Here is a 19,501-nt window from a genome sequence, read left to right as displayed (position 1 = left end):
ACTCTTTTGTGTCGATGTAAGTGTCGCATGTAAATATCATCTATTTAACTCACCAGTTTTACAGAAATAGAATAAACGACTTATATCAAAGCTTTCTTTAACCTTATTTCTGTTTAAATTTACGAGCTTTTTCAGAGTTGTATTCTTTAGTATTATTACTTGTTTTTGTTTTGCTTTAGTCAGCTGTCAGCTAACAATGAAGCAATTGTTGTTTTATGTTTGTTTTGTTGTTTTTTCTATGATGATTCTGTTTATCAGTCACAACTCGACAGAAGCTTTGATATTAGTCCTTTATTCTATTTCTGTAAAACTGGTGAGTTAAATAGATGATATTTACAAGCGACATGGCGATTTTTTAAATCGAAAACATAAACATTCTATATTTTTTCGACAATTTCTTACGATGGTGCTGTTATTTTGACTGCACAAAATCTGGGTATTTTTCAAAAATACCATATAATTGATTGAAAGATTAATATTTCTCAAAGAAAACTTTACTCATGGTGGAAATAGAGATTAATTAACGATTTATTAAAATTACTATGGAAATAAAAATATTTCCCATGTTAATTGCTTTAAGGTTCTGTGGTGCTATTATTTTGACCGGCACTGTATAAACATTACCCAGTTGTTTTTCAAGTAGTCAATGCATCCCTTACAGACAGTAATTTTCACTAATGTCTGATATCTTGGCTGACAACAATTTATATTTTTGTAGTGCAAGGATAAGTCAATTGGTATATTTATGCAATTATATATCCCATGTAATCTAGCATGAAGTCAATTTTTGTGGCTCTAAGTAATCTAGGGACAAGCCACTTTAATCTTGCACTTTAGAAAGTAGGTATTTTACCTAACATAAGTAATCTATTGGAGATTCAATTGTCACTTAATGTCCCTTTGTAATCTGAAGTGTAGTATGTTTACATTTTTTTTATTATCATTCCACTTTAGGAATAAATCACTATATAATGCTGGGTGTATTATCATTTTACTTTCCCTTGGTGGACCAAGCTGTAGTTATTTCGAAAGTTTAGTCATATTTATATTAACCCTTTGACGACCAAGGAGACACCGGTGTCCCAACACAAAAATATTAAATAACGAAATAACGGAAAAAGTAATGGGTGCCATTTTAATTTTAATTAGTTCGTAAACGTGTCTCTTATTAATGTGCTTAGATTAAAAGAAGTTCGGTTACAGAATTTATATTTTATTGTCTTTGAAAATTGACAGTTTTATTTTGGTACTGTGTTCAAGAATTGTGCAAAAATGTTTTTAAGTGTAAAACTGATTTTTTAATTTTATATTGCGATATATTTAGGTCTGGTAAATGCATTATTGTTACATAGAGTTATAAAATCATTATTCATGTTGCGTACATTGATATATATATATTCAATAAACATGAGTATGTGGAACCAAAATTTGCACTTTACGACCAAAATTCCAGTAAATCCGTTTTAATTTCAAAATATGTTTTTTTTTGCGCTAACTGATTTACATTAAATAGACCAAATGATTAATTTTATCCAAATAGCCTTATGGTCGTGAAAGGGTTAAGGACTAGCTATTTCACTCGCAACTAGTAATATCTGGCCTAATCAATTGTCTCTTAAAAGTGAGCTAATAAATTAACCATTTAGGTAGCTGTCTCTGTGTAACCGTTATGTGAATCCAACGCGTTGACTACTTTTGACAGTCTCTATGTATGGACAAATAACTCCCTGATTAGAGACGCATATGTTAAAATTACAGCCACGTACCTAATTATGTAACTAACTAGTCAGGCAGTCACCCAGAACTGCTGGGCAACTACTCAGTACCGCATTTATAATAAACATTTTGCGATTGTACTAAAATTCTGAGTATAATTTCATTATACCAAACTGAGCAAAAAACCCTAGTATACTTATTAAAGCATAAACATTTCATTAATTTCCAAACAACGATATAAAATTCCTACTACCTGTTTTTTCTAATATATCTAATTAAAATACATATTTCTTTAAACTGTACAACTGATTAGTCATTTACAATAATCTTAACAAAACAAATATACAAAAAAAATAAGAAAAGAGTGTGCAGTTACAACTCAATTACTCAGCATTGCGGATATTTGTTTGTTTGTTTATAGTATTTTGTCCGTTGTTCCAATTTAATTCATTTAAAATAGAAGATATCTTTAAAAAATGTCGATACCAACATTTGGAATAGTAATGTTTAGTATAGTTTTTACTTTCATGTTTTTAATTTGGATTTTGGCATTTATAAGCTGTTGTAAACGTTGTCATAACTATTACAATCGTCCAAATTTGTCAGGTATGTAAAACTTATGTGATCATTACATGTTGTTTTCTATTGAAACTTATGGTTGGTTTGTACTTCAAATGTATTAAATTAATTCCTTTGTGAATTCATTCTTTATTAAGGGTGTTTTTTTATAAAGGCGAAGAAGTATAACATAGAAAAACGTTTTTAATATCCATCCAATTGGCTTTATTAATTATATTAATATTTAAATATGATTTCGTTCATGTGGCCGCCACGGCTAGAGCGTGCATGGCGTAACCTGGAGATCCACGTTCCACACACCATTCGTAGTAAATTAGGCTGTATTTCGACAATAACGCGTTGAATATTCGCTCCCAAGGATTATCATCGCACCAAATGCGGCAATTCTGTTTATTGACATAGCTTCATCACTAAATAAAATGTGAAATCTTGTATGCACGTAAACCACGATCCTTCGCAAAGTTTTCCATAAAGTGGACAAATGTTTAATTGTTGAGCACGATGATGAATTTACACATTTGGATCATCATAAACACTACGCTGCACACCATCAATCACTTGTTCTGTGCCGACTGTACGGAGTCTTTCTGGATGCGCACTGTCGTTAAGAGTAAACGTATTGCGAAAATGATTCATAGTTTCTGGAATTAATCGCTCTAATGGACGATTATAAGCACCGTAATTGTTGTTTCAGTATAGTACTTCATTAGCTTAGTGTGGAAACGTGCTAAGTCCTCTTTAATTAAAAATGCACGTTTGCATAAGCAAAGTTTAAAATGATGTCGTTTTTTTTAGTTGTTATACTGCGGTATTCAAAAGTGCTAAGTCCATTTTGTGGTATGCAAAAGTGATGATATTATTTTGTCAAAATTGCAAAATTTTTATCACAGTCAAATGGATTTAAAAAAATAAACTTGAGATACGTTTATTTTTTTCATAAGTTTTTTAAAGAAATATTGGATAATTTAGAAATTTATTATCATCTCGACACCAGACATCATAAACGTTGCTCTCTCTCATTCTCATTCCCATGACAGTCGGTTCGACGCACCGAAATGACCCGAGTTCACTCGGCCAAGGTCTGTCAACTCAGCAAACACTGCTGATTTAACAACAACAACTACATTGCTCTCCATTGACTTTTGAGAGCAACTTTAGTGACTTGAAATCGATGATATCGCATACAATTTTATTAAGATTAACAAAGAAAACATGAAATATACTGATATATTTTATTTACTTCATTGAACTTTTCTTTCAGTGCAACTTTATCTCACTCACCAACACAACTGCAGGTTTAGATTTGGGCATCACTGCTTTAAATCCTTTAATAACTCTGTTAAACGATAAAAATAAAGAAACAAAGTTATAAGAAAATATCCACTAAAAAAAATATCTAATAGAAAATGTGCTAAGTCCAATAAAGGATATGTAGTCGCCAACGCAGTTCTAAGACCTACGGCAAGAAAACTTGTTGTGTGTAAAAGCAGGCTAAACTGTGATTCTTTATCAGTATAAATCATACTAAATAAGTAACAAACCCGCATTGATAGATTTCAAAAATATTTAAAACGCCTTCAGTGTCTCCTGTAAAATTTATGAAAAGGGAATTAGCACAAAAAAAGGTTTCCAAGGGATCACACGTTTAATATAACCAAGTATGAGAGCTATATTCGGCTGTGCCGAATCTTGTATACTAGGGTGGGTCAATTTTTTTTGACTACTAAGCGTATAGCAAATTCCTAATCTACGGAAAATTCTAAGAACTTTTCCAGAAGAAACCATGGTTCTAAAATCAAAATCGAGCTTCCGGTTTTTTACGAGAAGATTTGGAGCTCAAGACCTCTTTTGCTAGGAGACCTCGGGATGTTCAATTTTAAAAATAATAATATTTCTTCGTTTATGTTCCGATTTCGTAGCTATCAATTATCTCTTATAGCGTAAGAGATATTGGCATTTGAATAATACATTTTTAACATTTTTACCCACCCTACTCCAGTTTTTTGATGACCGCGGTTTCAAATATTTTCTGATTTTCTCTATTTTTAATTTATAGGACTAACAAGAAATGTATATATAACATAAAGAAAAAATTTATTAAAAATAATGACTGAGTCCAAAGTTATGCTTAAATTTCAAAAAATTAAAAAAGGCGATTTTTCGTTATTTTTTTGGGAAAAAGGTGCTTTTATTCTTTTTAAGTTATCTAAAAAAATTTCTAAGAAGATGTATAAAGAATATATAGCTACGAGATGTTATATGTAGTACTCGACGAGAAGATTCTATATATATGTAATTTTTTTGAAATCGGAACACAAACGAAGAAATATTATTATTTTTAAAATTGAACATCCCGAGGTCTCCTAGCAAAAGAAGTCTTGAGCTCCAAATCTTCTCGTAAAAAACCGGAAGCTCGATTTTGATTTTAGAACCATGGTTTCTTCTGAAAAAGTTCATAGAATTTTCCGTAGATTACGAATTTGCTATACGCTTTACCACGTTTTTTGGGCCCGAACAAATTGACCCACCCTATTGTATACCCTTCACCAAATTATACTTCAAAATACAAATTTTAAATATTTTTAGGTAAATAAAATTTATTTTTTTTTTTAAATTGAAATTTTTTTTTAAATTTTCCAAATTTTGAAGTTTTTTTATTTAATTTTTTTTCCGATTTTGACCCAACTTACTATGGTCTTATATACATCGTTGCAAGGGTCTTTGAAATATCTATCATTAGATATCCATATTGTCTATATTAATGACTTAGTAATGCAGATATAGGTAAAAAATATGTCAAAAATCGATGTTGTCCTGGTTTTTTCCTCATATCTCAGCCATTTGTGGACCGATTTTGCTGATTTTAAATAGCAAACTTCTCGAAAGCAAGTCTGACAGAATTATTGAAGATTTGGATCCCGAAGATATCTGGGGTCTTCAGAAAATTGATTTCAACAGACAGAAGGACAGACAGACTCTCAGAGACATATGTATGTCTATTTTTAAAGATAAACTATGTATATTCAATATAAATATGTATGTTTCAACAAAAAAATCACAATTCTTTGTTATTTATATTATTTAATGAATCATTATGTAAAAGCTAATAAGTGTGTTGACAATAATTTTATTATTTATATTAAAAATACATAAAATACTTGTGTAGATAAATTTCAAATACTCAGTAATACATTTATTATTAAAATATGAAGTTTAATTGAATAGTTCCTTCCTTAATTTAATTTTGATTTTTGTAAAAAAATACTTAAATATTTTGAAACGATAACGATGAGAGCAGATGAAATTGCAGGAGTTGTATTTGCTGGCGCATTTGGTGTTTTCGCAGTAGTAGTTTGGATAATGGAATTGGCGGGTTTTTGTAAACTTCGTTCATATTTTTACAATGATCAGAATAATCTTAATATGTCCGGTATGTTACTGTTGTTAACTTTAAAAATTGTGTAATAAAATGAAAGTGAATAACAAAAGTGTGTGAAAATTGAGATTTAATCGGCATTTTTCTGTTATAAAAAAAATTGTTTTTCTATGTTGTAACACACAGTAAAAATATTTGTTGTGATAACTGAATTTATTGATAATAAAATAATTCACTCTAAATGACCGAATTTGTTTCTTGTGACTGAAAATGTTTAGTTGGCGTGACACAAATTATTTAATAAATTGTATTAAGACAACTTTAATTGATAGATACATTATAACATTTCAATTAAAACAAGTAAGAGAGCTATATTCAAATATTACTTCAACATACAAATTTTAAATATTTTTAGGTAAACAAAATTTTTTATTTTTTTTTCAAAAATTGTTCTTTTAATTTTTTGGAAAATTTTTTTTTTCGAATTGTTATTTAAAATTATTTTTTAAAAAATTCGGATTAAAAAATATTTTTTTTTCCGATTTTGACCCATTGTAGGTCCAACTTATAAACGTCGTTGCAAAGGTCTTTGAAATATCTATCATTAGATATCCATATTGTCTATATTAATGACTTAGTAATCCATATATAGGTAAAAAATCAAGGTTGTCCTGGTTTTTTCCTCATATCTCAACCGATTTTGCTGATTTTAAATAGGAAACTTCTCGAAAGCATGTCTGACAGAATTATTGAAGATTTGGATCCCGAAGAAATTTGTGGTCTTCAGAAAATTGATTTCAAGACGGGCATGGCTTAATCGACTCTGCTATCTATAAGGATCCAGAATATATGTAGTTTATAGGGTCGGAAAATTATATTGTGTAAATTACAAACGGAGTGACGAACTTATACATACCCTTCTCACGAAGGTGAAGGGTATAAAAATAGATTTTCGTAGATTTAATTTTTTTCTAAAGACAGTCAAAAACTAGTTCTAATTTTGTATCGTTCGGGATATCATCTGCTACAAATATGCTATCGAAAAAAAATAAAAAAAATTTTCTCTGAAACATAGTTCTTTAAACGATGTATTCAATTGATGAGTCATTTACAATGAGGGGCATGTTTATAATCTTATCGTTAATATTAAAATAAAAACATAAAAAATACGAAAAACGTGTGTACGTAAAACTCAATTACTCAGTGTTGCGGTTATTTTTTGAAAATAAAGTTTTGTTTATAATATTTCTTGCGTTGGTCTGTTTAATTTATTTAAATTTAACAAAAAATATACAATAAATTTACAAAAAATGTCGATACGAACGGGTGAAATAGCTGGAATTGTAATGGGTAGTTTGATTGGTGTTGCCATGGTAGTGATTTGGATTTTGGCCATTATTAGCTGTTGTAGACGTCGCAAAAACATTTATCATAATGCGAATATATCACGTATGTAAACTGTATACGTTCTATATATCTAATCTAATTATAAGCTCAGCACCAAAGTGAAATTAATACAAACAATCCGTTAATAGTATTTTAATTCAAAATAAAATATTATGGGTTTTTTTCTGAGATTTCAAATCCAAAATATGTAAATTAGGGTAATAACGTTTTCCAAAAATAAAATGCTTAAAATGTTTTCGAGAACTATGGACTTAATTACATGATGTACTTTGATGGTATGCAGATCATTAAGGCAGTACATAAATTTATTAATAAGGCGTTCTTTTAATTAATAATAATAACTAGGGGGCGGATTTATATGCAAATGCATGTTTTTTCTCGAACGTCCAAATACAATGTAGACCAATTATCTATCCGAATCGCATATTTTGCTGCAAAATGGCATCGATTTGTTAGTGCATATTTTTGCATATTTTATTGATAATGCATATTTTGTTATATTTTACTTCAAAATGCATATTTATATGCATATTATGCCAATTTTTAATAAAAATATAATTTTTTGTCATTAAAGGGCATTAGCTAACATTTACTAACTTCTTTCGACATCGAGAAACTGGCATTAAGTTCTTCATTGCTTTAACAGTAATTGAAAATTATCATTTCAAAACATGTTTCTTCAAAAAAGTTTAGTTTTTTTAAGTATCAAAAATTCATTAAATGTATCGAAAAACATTCATATTTGTTTTAATTGCAAATTCGATTTATAAGAGATTTCGTTATCGAAAGATTCACATACACAGTTACCGCTCCTGACAGTCATATCTACGAGACTGTCGTAAACTGGTGATTTTGGAAAACTTAGAGACATTATAGATTACATAGAGACACTTAAGTGATAATTGTCTTTATGCTAGATTCCATGGGATGTATAAAGTAACCAATTGACTTCTCTCTGCATTACAAATAGCACGTCAAATGACCCAAAATATATAAATTGGAGTCAGCCAAGTGATCAGATATTATTTCCCTCTATAAGGGATACATTTACTAATTGCTTAATTGCTTGGTTATTACGAGATAAAAATAAAAAAGGTTGGATGCTACTTTACAGCACGATCAAAATAGAGAAGCTCTAAAGATTATGGCTTTAAACAAGTATTCATACCTAGATATTACAATTAATATATCGTCCATCGTTTTTTCAGAAGAAAAATTATTTTAAAAATAGTTTTAGAACTTTAATTCCTGGTATAATTTAAAGAGTTCTAACTGCTGGCAACAGTGTTGTGTATTTTTTTGGACATCTCGAATTCCATACTTAATTATTATATGTTTCTGCACAAAAATATAAGTGCATATTTTTTAAATTTTTAGGTCATATTTCGATTTTTTTGAAGCATATTTTAGGCGCATATTTTCCAATAATAAATGCATGAAAATCCGCCCCCTAATAATAACCTATTTTGGACATGGGGTCATTTTGGGCCCACAAAATTGTTAAACATTTTGTTAAACACAAAATATTGTATTAAAATCCTCTATTTACATAATTAACATAAATAATTTCTTTATGATTTTAGGAAAATTTTTTGGATATATTTTCTAGTACATATAGATATTTTACAAATTCACCAAAATATTTGCAAAATAAGAAGTTTTTCCTAAAGTTCGCCAAATTCAAATCTATGAGTTTTATTGACCTAATTTTTTTTATTCTCTCAGATATCATTTATAAATCTTAAAGATGTGTTTTAAAATATTTAAAAAAATTAAATTCGATTTTTGAAGCTTTTGAAACATATCTCAGAACAGGTTAACATTATCCAATGGAAAAACTCATATGGACATTTCCAAGGTAACGAACGTGACATTCGTACGCCTTTGAAGTATACAAATTAAAGTATTCTGAACATTTTTTATTTACATTTATCGATAGCATATTTGTATCACTATGTTTTGATGGGTTTTATCGATTAGTTGTTACCAATATATTACATAGTAATAAAAATGGTATTCTGAACGAGACAAAAATTTCAAATGCCTCTAGAAAAATGCAAAAATCAACGATTTGGAACAGATTTTATTAAGTATTATTTTTAATTGAAATGGAATAATGTATATGGAACAATATTTTATATATCCTTAAATTTGTTCTTTTAATGTTGGAGTCATTATGTCTGCCCCAATTGTGTGACCTCGTGCGCAATTGAAAAGGAAAATCCATAATTTTTAACATTTTTTGTTTTGATAATAAGTCATTAATATAGACAATATGGATATCTAATGATAGATATTTCAAAGACCTTTGCAACGACGTATATAAGACCATAGTAGTTGGACCTACAATGGGTCAAAATCAGAAAAAATATTTTTTAACCCGTTTTTTTTCACCAATAGTTTTAAAATTTTTATTTTGAAGTATAATTTGGTGAAGGCTATATAAGATTCGGCACAGCCGAATATAGCTCTCTTACTTGTTTTTTATATCGTTTATTTATTTATCTATCGAATCTGTCTCTGTATAAACTCAATACTGGAATTACTGGCCGTTCATCACAATTGGATTCCATATGTCCAGATGGATTTTTAAACTCATTTATACAGGATGATTTTATAGACAAGGCTTAAATTTGATTGGTCATTGATTAACCAGTGAAGGCTAGAGACACTTAATTTCATGTGAAGTCTCTTGGCTTCTATATGATGACGCCAAGTAAGACGTATATTTCCCTAGTACTGCATTATTGCCTTCCTACTTCCTTCGGCATACATAAAACATTTGTTTTGAGAAAAGATACACGATCCGGAACGTGACATACTTTGAAAATCAAAACAAAATGTTTAGTGTTATTATCATATGCAGTAACTTATTTTTTTTTTAAATTAAAACCATTAAATTTTGATTTATATTCAAATTTTCAGCCACTTTATTAGATCGATCTTGATTTAGTTCCGGAACGCGACATTATACCATGAACAAAATATTTTTTTTTTTTATACCCTTCACCTTCGTGAGAAGGGTATATATAAGTTTGTCATTCCGTTTGTAATTTCTTCATTTTTCATTTCCGACCCTATAAAGTATAAATATTCTGGATCCTTATAGATAGCGGAGTCGATTAAGCCATGTCCGTCTGTCTGTCTGTCTGTCTGTCTGTCTGTCTGTCTGTCTGTCTGTCTGTCTGTCCGTCTGTCTGTCTGTCTGTCTGTTGAAATCAGTTTTCTGAAGACCCCAGATATCTTCGGGATCCAAATCTTCAATAATTCTGTCAGACATGCTTTCGAGAATTTTGCTATTTAAAATCAGCAAAATCGGTCCACAAATGGCTGAGATATGAGGAAAAAACCAAGACAACCTCGATTTTTGACCTATTTTTTTACCTATATCTGGATTACTAAGACATTAATATAGACAATATGGATATCTAATGATAGATATTTCAAAGACATTTGCAACGACGTATATAAGACCATAGAAAGTTGGACCTACAATGGGTCAAAATCGGGAAAAAAAATGTTGATCCAGATTTTTTTTAAAAAAAAAAAAAAATTTTAAATTTAAAAAAAATAATTTTTAAAAATTTAAAAAAAAAATTTTTAAAATTTTAAAAAAAAAAAATTTTTAAATTTAAAAAAAATAATTAAAATAACAAACAAAAAAAAATTTTTTTTTTCCAAAAAATTCAAAAAACAACTGTAAAAAAAATTAAATTTTGTTTACCTAAAAATATTTAAAATTTTGAAGTATAATTTGGTGAAGGGTATTTAAGATTCGGCACAGCCGAATATAGCACTATTACTTGTTTAATATAATGTTGGAAAAAATCATTTGTTTATGAACATTTTTATTTTCAACTGAAACTAATTTCATTTTATCCCCTTGTAAATACATACTTACATCTTCTGTTGCACCACCGCTTATCCTCACATCATATTTTGAAGAACTTTTTTTTTGTATCCAACATAAAGCCAATAATATTTAAAAATATTCCAGATTGTCGTGGAATTTGGCCCCTTTTATATACAATTTTCAATACCAAAATTCTCATAACCATGTTTGATATATTGATACCACAACTGTATCGTGGTGCACGCTATTTTTTTTTGCCAACTAAAATAAAATACTTAGTTATTCCCCTAATTGTTTCCGATGATTCACCACTTATACACTTCTCCACCAATATAAGTATAAATATAATCTTATCAATTGTTTATAAATAAATATTCTCAACAAATGGCTTTAAAGATTGGTGGGTATCGAAAACCAGAAAAATAGAAACGTTATTTCTATTAGTAAAGTATTGAATTAATGTTTATGTTTAAAAGTGATACATAGTCTTAATTTATTAATACACTAATTTGGTTAATTAAATTTAGAAAAAAACACTAAGAATTAAGAAAAATAAACAGACAATGGATATGAATCATGGAATACCAGCAGGTGCAATTGTTTCAATGGTTATCGGTGGTTTAATTGTTACCGCTGCCGTTTTGATTATGGTTTGGTGCTGCTGTTTGAAGCGTAAAAATGTGTACAATCAAACGACAGTGTCTCAACCAAGTATTCACTTTTTTTTATTCAATTAATTCATTTATTATTTAAAGTTTTTGGTTTTAATGTGCTGTTTTCCTATAGCGAACGAGTGCTTTGAGTGGACGTTTTACATGTATTTTGTTTTTGTTACAATAACAAAACACATGTTAAATTTCAACTCAAAGTACTCGTTCGCTATAGAAAAACAGCACATAGGTGTAAATACTAAAAAAAATGTGGGGAAAACCTCAGTTGTGTTTTTCTATTATTTATTTTCATACCGCCTACCAAAAAAGAGGGGGTACATTGACTTTGTCATTCGGTTTGTAACATTTTAAATTTTTTTTAGGATTCGGCTTGAAAAATATAATTTTAGGAATTGTACCACTATCGATTAAGCCGATTTAGCAGATTTTCAATACCTATAATTTTTAGGACTATATGTGATTGATGGATACTGTGACTTAAAAACAATATTTTAGTACCGTACACGATACGGCATTGTTATTTTTTTTTATCTCCAAAAAAAAATAGTTATTCCCCGTAATATATAAGTATAAGTGTAAATATAATCTTATCAATATTAATATGTATCTACATATTCACATGAAATGGCTTGAAAGAATTTTGGGAATTGAAAATCAGGAAACTAAAAACGTTACTTCTTTTATGTTAGTTGTCAATAATAAGTTTTGAATGAAAGTTTGTGTGTAAAAGTGATACAAAGTTTTAATTCAAGTGTAATTAGTTGTTAATTAAATTTAGAAAATATAAAATATAAGTATTAATCAAAATAAACATACTATGGATATGGATCAAGGATTACCAACAGTTGCAATTGTTTCAATCGTTTTCGGTGTTTTAATTGTTACCGCAATGGTTATATTTTTAATTGTTTTTGTTATTTGCTGCTGTTTGCAGCGTAAAAATGTGCACAGTCGAACGATAGTGTCGCAACAAAGTATGCACTTTTTATTCAATTAATTCATTTATTATTTAAAGTTTTTGTTTTTAAGTGTAAACACTAACAAAAGGGGGGAAAACCGTAAAGTTGGGTTGGTATATTGACTTTGTTATTCGGTTTGTAACATTTAAACATTTTTTTAAAAATATATCATAGTTTTGTTCATTGATACCGTATTTTTTTCTCTACAAAAAAAATGTTATTCCCCTAATATAAGTGTAAATATAATCTTATCAATTGTTTGTTAATACATATGTATGTATGTGAGTATTCTCAACAAATGGCTTGAAAGAATGGTAGAAATTGAAAAAGAGGAAACTAAAAAAGTTATTTCTTTTGTGTTAGTTGTCAATAACAAGTTTTAAATGAAAGTTTGTGTGTAAATGTGATACAAAGTGTAATTAGTTGTTAATTAAATTTAATTTAGAAAATACATTCAAATATTAATCAAAATAAACAGATCATGGAAATGGATCAAGGATTACCAGCAGGTGCAATTGTTTCAATTGTTATCGGTGCTTTAATTGCTACCGCAATGGTTGTCTTTTGGATTGTTTTGATTATTTGGTGCTGTTTGAAGCGTAAAAATGTGCACAATCAAACGACAGTGTCTCAACCAAGTATGCACTTTTTTCATTCAATGTTGTTTAATTTTTTATTTATTTTAAGTTTTTATAATCACCTCCAAAAATATGGCGGTATATTGATTTTGTCATTCCGTTTGTAACATATTGAAATATTGGGCGTAGAACCAAAAAGTATATGTATTACACTGGTCAACACACCAAAATTTTCCAGACATCTGTCCATTGTTTTTGATTAAATTCAAGCAGCGCTAGTTTAAAATATATAGGACATTTAATATTTGCATGATTTACAAATTTTCTTTTTATTCGATATATTAAGCCTTTAAATATTTTCTGGATTCTTAATCTACATGAAAATCTCTTTCATTTGAGTATAGTCACATTGGTGTTTATATCAGGATACAGTCAAGGAAAAAAGTCTACATACACCCTATGATTTAGGGGTTTTAGAGAGTTCGCGAAAAAATTTAAAAAAATATTTATGTCAGCATTTAAGGCTTATTAATGCCTTAAATAACTTTATTTTTAAAATAAAAAATTAAATAATTTACATATTATAAACCATAATAACAAAAACATTAAAAATTCATAGGAAAAAAGTCTACATACAGCAACCAACAAATAAATATTATTTCAAAATTTTATATAAAATTAAAAAAAAAAATAACTCTTTATATTTGGTTGGTACACCTTGGGCATCAATAAGACGACGGTGCATTCATTTCACCAAATTCTCTGTAATAGAGGGTGTTTTTCGGCTTATGCTCGAGAAAGAGCGGTTTTTAATGTTTCAAGGCTACTGATGTCATATTTTCGCAAAAATTTTTACAAAACGTCCCATATGTGCTCTATGGGTTTAAGTCTGGTGACTGGGGTGGTGAATATAGCTGTCTTGGGGCATAATAAAGAAGCCAGCCTCGAACAATGTGCGCAGTATGCTTAGGGTCGCTATCTTGCTGGAAAATCCATTGATTTCCCAGACCGAAACTATCAACAAATGCCTTAATATTTTGTTCCAATATGTTTTTATATTGATAGCGGTCCATGTTACGCACGGCAAAAACCAAACGACCCACTCCAGATGACGCCATGACACCCCAAACCATAACTTTGCCTCCACCATGTTTGACTATAGGTACAATATTCTTTGGATCAAGAGCAGTGTTTGGTTTTCTCCAAACTTTGCATCGGGCATCACTTACGAAAATATAATACATACTTTCGTCGGCAAATACAATACGATTCCAAAAATCCATACCCTTGTCCATATGAGCTTCAGCAAACTCAAGCCAAAGTTTATGTTTCTTCGCTGAAATGAGTGGTTTTTTGTGTGATGTTCTGCTATTAAATCCATTGTCATGTAAAATGTTTATAATTTTTCGTGGAGTAACAATGTTATTGGAACATTTATCGATCTGTTCCGCCAATTTTGGAGCGCTTATTTTCGAATCCTGGTTCACTACTTTCAAAAGTACTGGTAAAATCACGTCTCGAAAGCTTCTTAGGTTTGCTAGATCTTGGATTATTTTCGGTTCAATTGGTGTTATTATAATGTTTTATGATCGTCTGTACAGTAGCTGACTTAATTTTGTTGTCTTAGCAATTTCTCCATAAAATTTATTTTCCTTTTGGAGATTTACGACCATATTCCGAACTCAATAGATAAAAATTTAAAAAAATCTTTAATTATCACTTTAACAATTGTAATGCTTGTAAATTTAAATAAATCAACAAAATTAACTTTTATTTCCTTTTCTTTGTTTTAAATATTGTATGTGATGTTAGAAGATACTACGTTGTATGTAGACTTTTTTCCCGCTAATTATTATTATTTCCCAATAATTTCTATGTTACATTTTTTTCATATTCTTTTTTGCTTCAAACTGTCTTAATATTAAATACCTTAAACATTGCTATAACATATTTTTTAATTTGGATGGAGTTAAAAGGGAAATTTAAAGTATTTTTAAAAATTAATAATAAATGTCACTATATCTTTAAAACTAGAGCTGGTAGGGAAAAACTCGTCATCAGCAGATGAAAATACATAGGGATCAGCTATTTTTAGTTAAGAAAATTTAAAAAAATCTTCAACCTTCTGTATTAAAAAAATTCAATAATAACTTTTACTTTCGGTCCCTGCTCAGGACATTTTGTTAATTAGTCACCTTATACGCTAAAATTTCCAAAAAGTTCCAAAATCCATTGAATTTTTTTTAGAAGGACTACAATTTTATTTAAATTTAATTTCTGGGATATGGGATACAAAAAAGTATCAAAATTCGTCTTTCGGCCATTTTATCTTTGTAAAAGTACAAAAATCAAAATTTACCACACATATGCCCACTTATTTTTTTCCATAAATTCATATTATGTTTGTGCTACCGTTACCCATTTTTAGCCCCTTAAAATTCGAATATCCAAAAAAGCAATCCTCAATTATCTACACGCAGAGAAAAAATATAGTTGGGCATGGTTACTGTAACCATTAAAATAGTGTTACAAGATTTTTAACAATATTATAGTCACAGTAACCATTTACATGATTGTGGTAACCGTGTACACATCGGGATAGGTGCCGACATACAAATTTTCAAATGTTCTAAATTGGGAAAATTCGAAAATATAGCAAATGAACCTAATCAAGTGTTTTAGGTGTCTAAAACAATTTTCACAATATTGTCATTGCAATGAAACCAGTTTGGAGCACATCGGTTTGATGGTTTCAGAGTCTATATCGGACATACATATCGTCACCTTAATCAAGTTTTTGTTTAATTTTTTATCAAAATATATGCTCACGCCAATTTTTAGACCCCTGCGATCAAAAATGACAACTTTATTTAAGAAATTAATACGGACCTTTGACTTTATTATTATTGATTGCATAACGTTTTTTGGTGACGATATGTAGGTAGAAACATTTTTTGTGTTTTATATATGAAGCTATCAGTGCAAAAGTGGTGTAACCCCAAACTATTTACACCACTTTTGCTACATTACTTTGTTCTATTATGCTCTGTGCAAAAACGATTTTTTCAGCCTCATTTGTTTTTGAATACCAAAAGGTAGCTTACCCCAGTTTTGTATTGATATTGGTAATGTAAAGAATATATGTAACGTCAGAACAGCAACCAAAAAAAATTGTGGGTTACACCACTTTTGTGCTGATAGCCTCATATATTAAGGATATACATACATATGTATAAGAAAATAAAAGTCAAGTAATTTCAATAATGCCACGATTTTGTTTAGACATATACTGCGATCGACCCAAATGTAAAACTATTTATTTCTTTTACAAACTTTTTAGTCATAACTAAATGCGAAATTGGATAAAAAATAGTTTGTAAACATTAAAACAAATACAATAATTCCTCTTGTAAACGAATTTTCAAAATACATAGCCATATGACACGTTTAAATATTATACTATTTGACTCAACACTTCAGAGTTTGACTACTAATTATATCAAGTGTCACAATAATCTGACTACTACTTAAAACACCCTTAATCTACCGACCGATAATAAGAAGAACTGTTCTTTTTTTTGCACTCGAAATCGAAACAGCACATAGTTTTCAAATGTTTTATTTGAATTAGAAATGTCATGTACTTAAGGAAAAACAAAAAAACTCAATTAATTGTCTAAGCAACATTTCAACAATGTCATTGTCTGTAAAAAATTGTCGAAAAGTTATTAATAAACAAGTAAGAGAACTATATTCGGCTGTGCCGAATCTTATATACCCTTCACCAAATTATACCTCAAAATACAAATTTTAAATATTTTAGGTAAACAAAATTTATTTTTTTTTTTTGAAAGTTGTTTTTGTATTTTTTTGGAAATTTTTTTCAAATCGTTAATTTAAATTTAAAAAAAAAAATTTTTGTTTTTTAAATATTTTTTTTGGTGGAAAAAAATTCGGGTTAAAAAATATTTTTTTCCGATTTTGACCCATTGCAGGTCCAACTTACTATGGTCTTATATACGTCGTTGCAAAGAGCTTTGAAATATCTATCATTAGATATCCATATTGTCTATATTAATGACTTAGTAATCCAGATATAGGTAAAAAATCGAGGTTGTCTAACCATCTAGCCATTTGTGGATCGATTTTGCTGATTTTAAATAGGAAACTTCTCGAAAGCATGTCAGACAGAATTATTGAAGATTTGGATCCCGAAGATATCTGGGGTCTTCAAAAAATTGATTTGAACAGACAGACGGACATGGCTTAATCGACTCCGCTATCTATAAGGATCCAGGATATATATACTTTATAGGGTCGGAAAATTATTTTGTGAAAATTACAAACGGAATGACAAACTTATATATACATACATATAAGTAGCCCTGCAAAATTTTTAATAACCAAGTAATGAATTGAAATGATAATATAATGAATTTTCACTACTTTTTCCTACGAATTCATTAGTGTCATTAGAAGCAATTACTTACCATCCTCATATGAAGTTAAAAGTCATTAATATTACCATGTATATAGTTATTTTTCATATTTTAATAAAATTTTTCTAAATTTAATAACTTTTATTTACATCCACTATAACATTTATTGAGACATATAAAAATATAACCAAATTTTATATGAACCTTTATTGCTTGTATTAAACTGCACTTACTATATTTAAAGCAAATGACTATACGTCAACTACTTAATTAAGACTGCAGTAATATATTATATTAATTATATTTAATAATTTAACTATATATCTTATCTTTTTCCTATACACAAATACAATATAATATCGTAAATTACTGCAAATCAGTTTCTCCTCTTAAATCACAAATAATAATTTTTCGTTGAATATTATTAGTATCGATTTGAACATTGTGTTTAAAAGAAGCAGCTAAATCTAAAACAAATACCAACTGCATATTTAATTGATCACTTACTTAGTTTTTATTATAATTAGATAAAAATGTCCGATCCACATGTTGCTTCCATTGTAATGACCGCGATATTCGGTTGTGTTTTTTTTACTCTTGTTTTTATATTTTTTTACTGCAGTTGTGTTCGTCACAAATTCTGGTGTAAACAATCGGAACTATTTCCAAAAAGTTAGTGAATTCATTATAAAAAAGTTTATCTACTTATGTATTTATCTATGTGAAAATATGAGTATTTTGCCCGATACTGTTATTAGGCCGATTTTTGGCCTAATCGGAATTCAAATATTCGATTGGAATCTAAATAATGCCAAGTTTTGTTTAATATCGAGATGCATGTTAAGATTTTATTATTAACAAACAGCTCCAAAAAGTTTTACAGCAGACAAGTAAGAACCCATCACCAATTTAATACAGGCAAATTTGTATGAGGGTTGGGAAAAATCAAAAACCGACTCTCATCATTTTCAACAGAGCTTGCTCTTTTATCATGGTACGAATATTACCTGCAATATATAATAAAGAAAATGGAGAAACATTGTTGAAAAATATTAACTTTGGTTCTACTTGACCGATTTTGCACATTTTCAATACCAAACATTTCTGATAACCAAATAATATTCTATTCTTGCCATTATTATTATATTACATTCACACTTAATGTAAAAATGTGTATTAAGTACTATAATCATACAAAATATATCAATATTGTTATCATTTAAAAATGTTATTCATTAACTACATAGTTATGCATATATAAAGGGTGATCTCTTAAGCGTTTGGTTTTCTTAATTTTCCAAAAAGAAACCGAACAAGTAAGAGTTATATACTCGGCTGTGGCGAATCTTGTACAACCACCATCAATATGTGGGTATTTTTTTTTATTTATTTATTGTCATTAAAACATTTTTCTGATATAGGGATCCTCACCAAAGTTGGTAGAAAGATTTCTGATTATATAAAAAACATGTTTATGGAAAATTTCATTACGATATTATTTATTACAAGACAATTATGAATGTTCAAGTCATTTTCTGGGGGGAAATTGTATGGGGACTAGGGACAAATGCTGCCCGATTTTCGACATACATAACAGTATAATTTCAGATTACATAGAAAATGGAAAAAGTAGACCTAATAATGAAATGCATGCACAATATTTTTCTAATTGTACTCTAGTTGTGAAAAAACAATTTTCGGAATTATTTTAATGCAAGTAATAATAAAAACAGTTTTAGAGAATTAAAGGGGTACAATAAAAAATATTCATAATTCAATGAAGAATGACGTCTACAAAATGTTGTATTTCATGGACAGAAATTTCAAAAACAATGCCGAATCTTATATACCCTTCACCAAATTATACTTCAAAATAAAAATTTTAAATATTTTTAGGTAAACAAAATTTATTTTTTTTTCCAA

At 28.8% G+C, this 19,501-nt stretch overlaps 1 protein-coding gene across 5 annotated transcripts in view; it reads left to right on the top strand.

Annotated features, from left to right (window-relative positions):
* The window catches only part of LOC135961899 (ESX-1 secretion-associated protein EspI), a 53,995-nt gene that overhangs the window by 27,542 nt on the left and 6,952 nt on the right, over positions 1–19,501 (top strand). Inside the window, exon 1 of one of the 5 annotated variants that reach the window (XM_065513541.1) lies at positions 5,566–5,725. The exons of 3 other annotated variants lie outside the window; for them this stretch is intronic. In XM_065513541.1, the coding sequence (XP_065369613.1) occupies positions 5,584–5,725 (142 nt within the window). In that variant the 5' untranslated portion in view covers positions 5,566–5,583. Of the gene's footprint in view, positions 1–5,565; positions 5,726–13,046; positions 13,200–19,501 lie in introns of those variants that run through there. One more of the 5 variants, XM_065513539.1, reaches the window with a different exon arrangement.

This window comes from Calliphora vicina, chromosome 5, assembly GCF_958450345.1.
Source record: "Calliphora vicina chromosome 5, idCalVici1.1, whole genome shotgun sequence".
Classification (NCBI taxonomy): Eukaryota; Metazoa; Arthropoda; class Insecta; order Diptera; family Calliphoridae; genus Calliphora; species Calliphora vicina.
The sequence above is the reverse complement of the archived record's forward strand: the minus strand, read 5'-3'. Positions and strand labels throughout refer to the sequence as shown.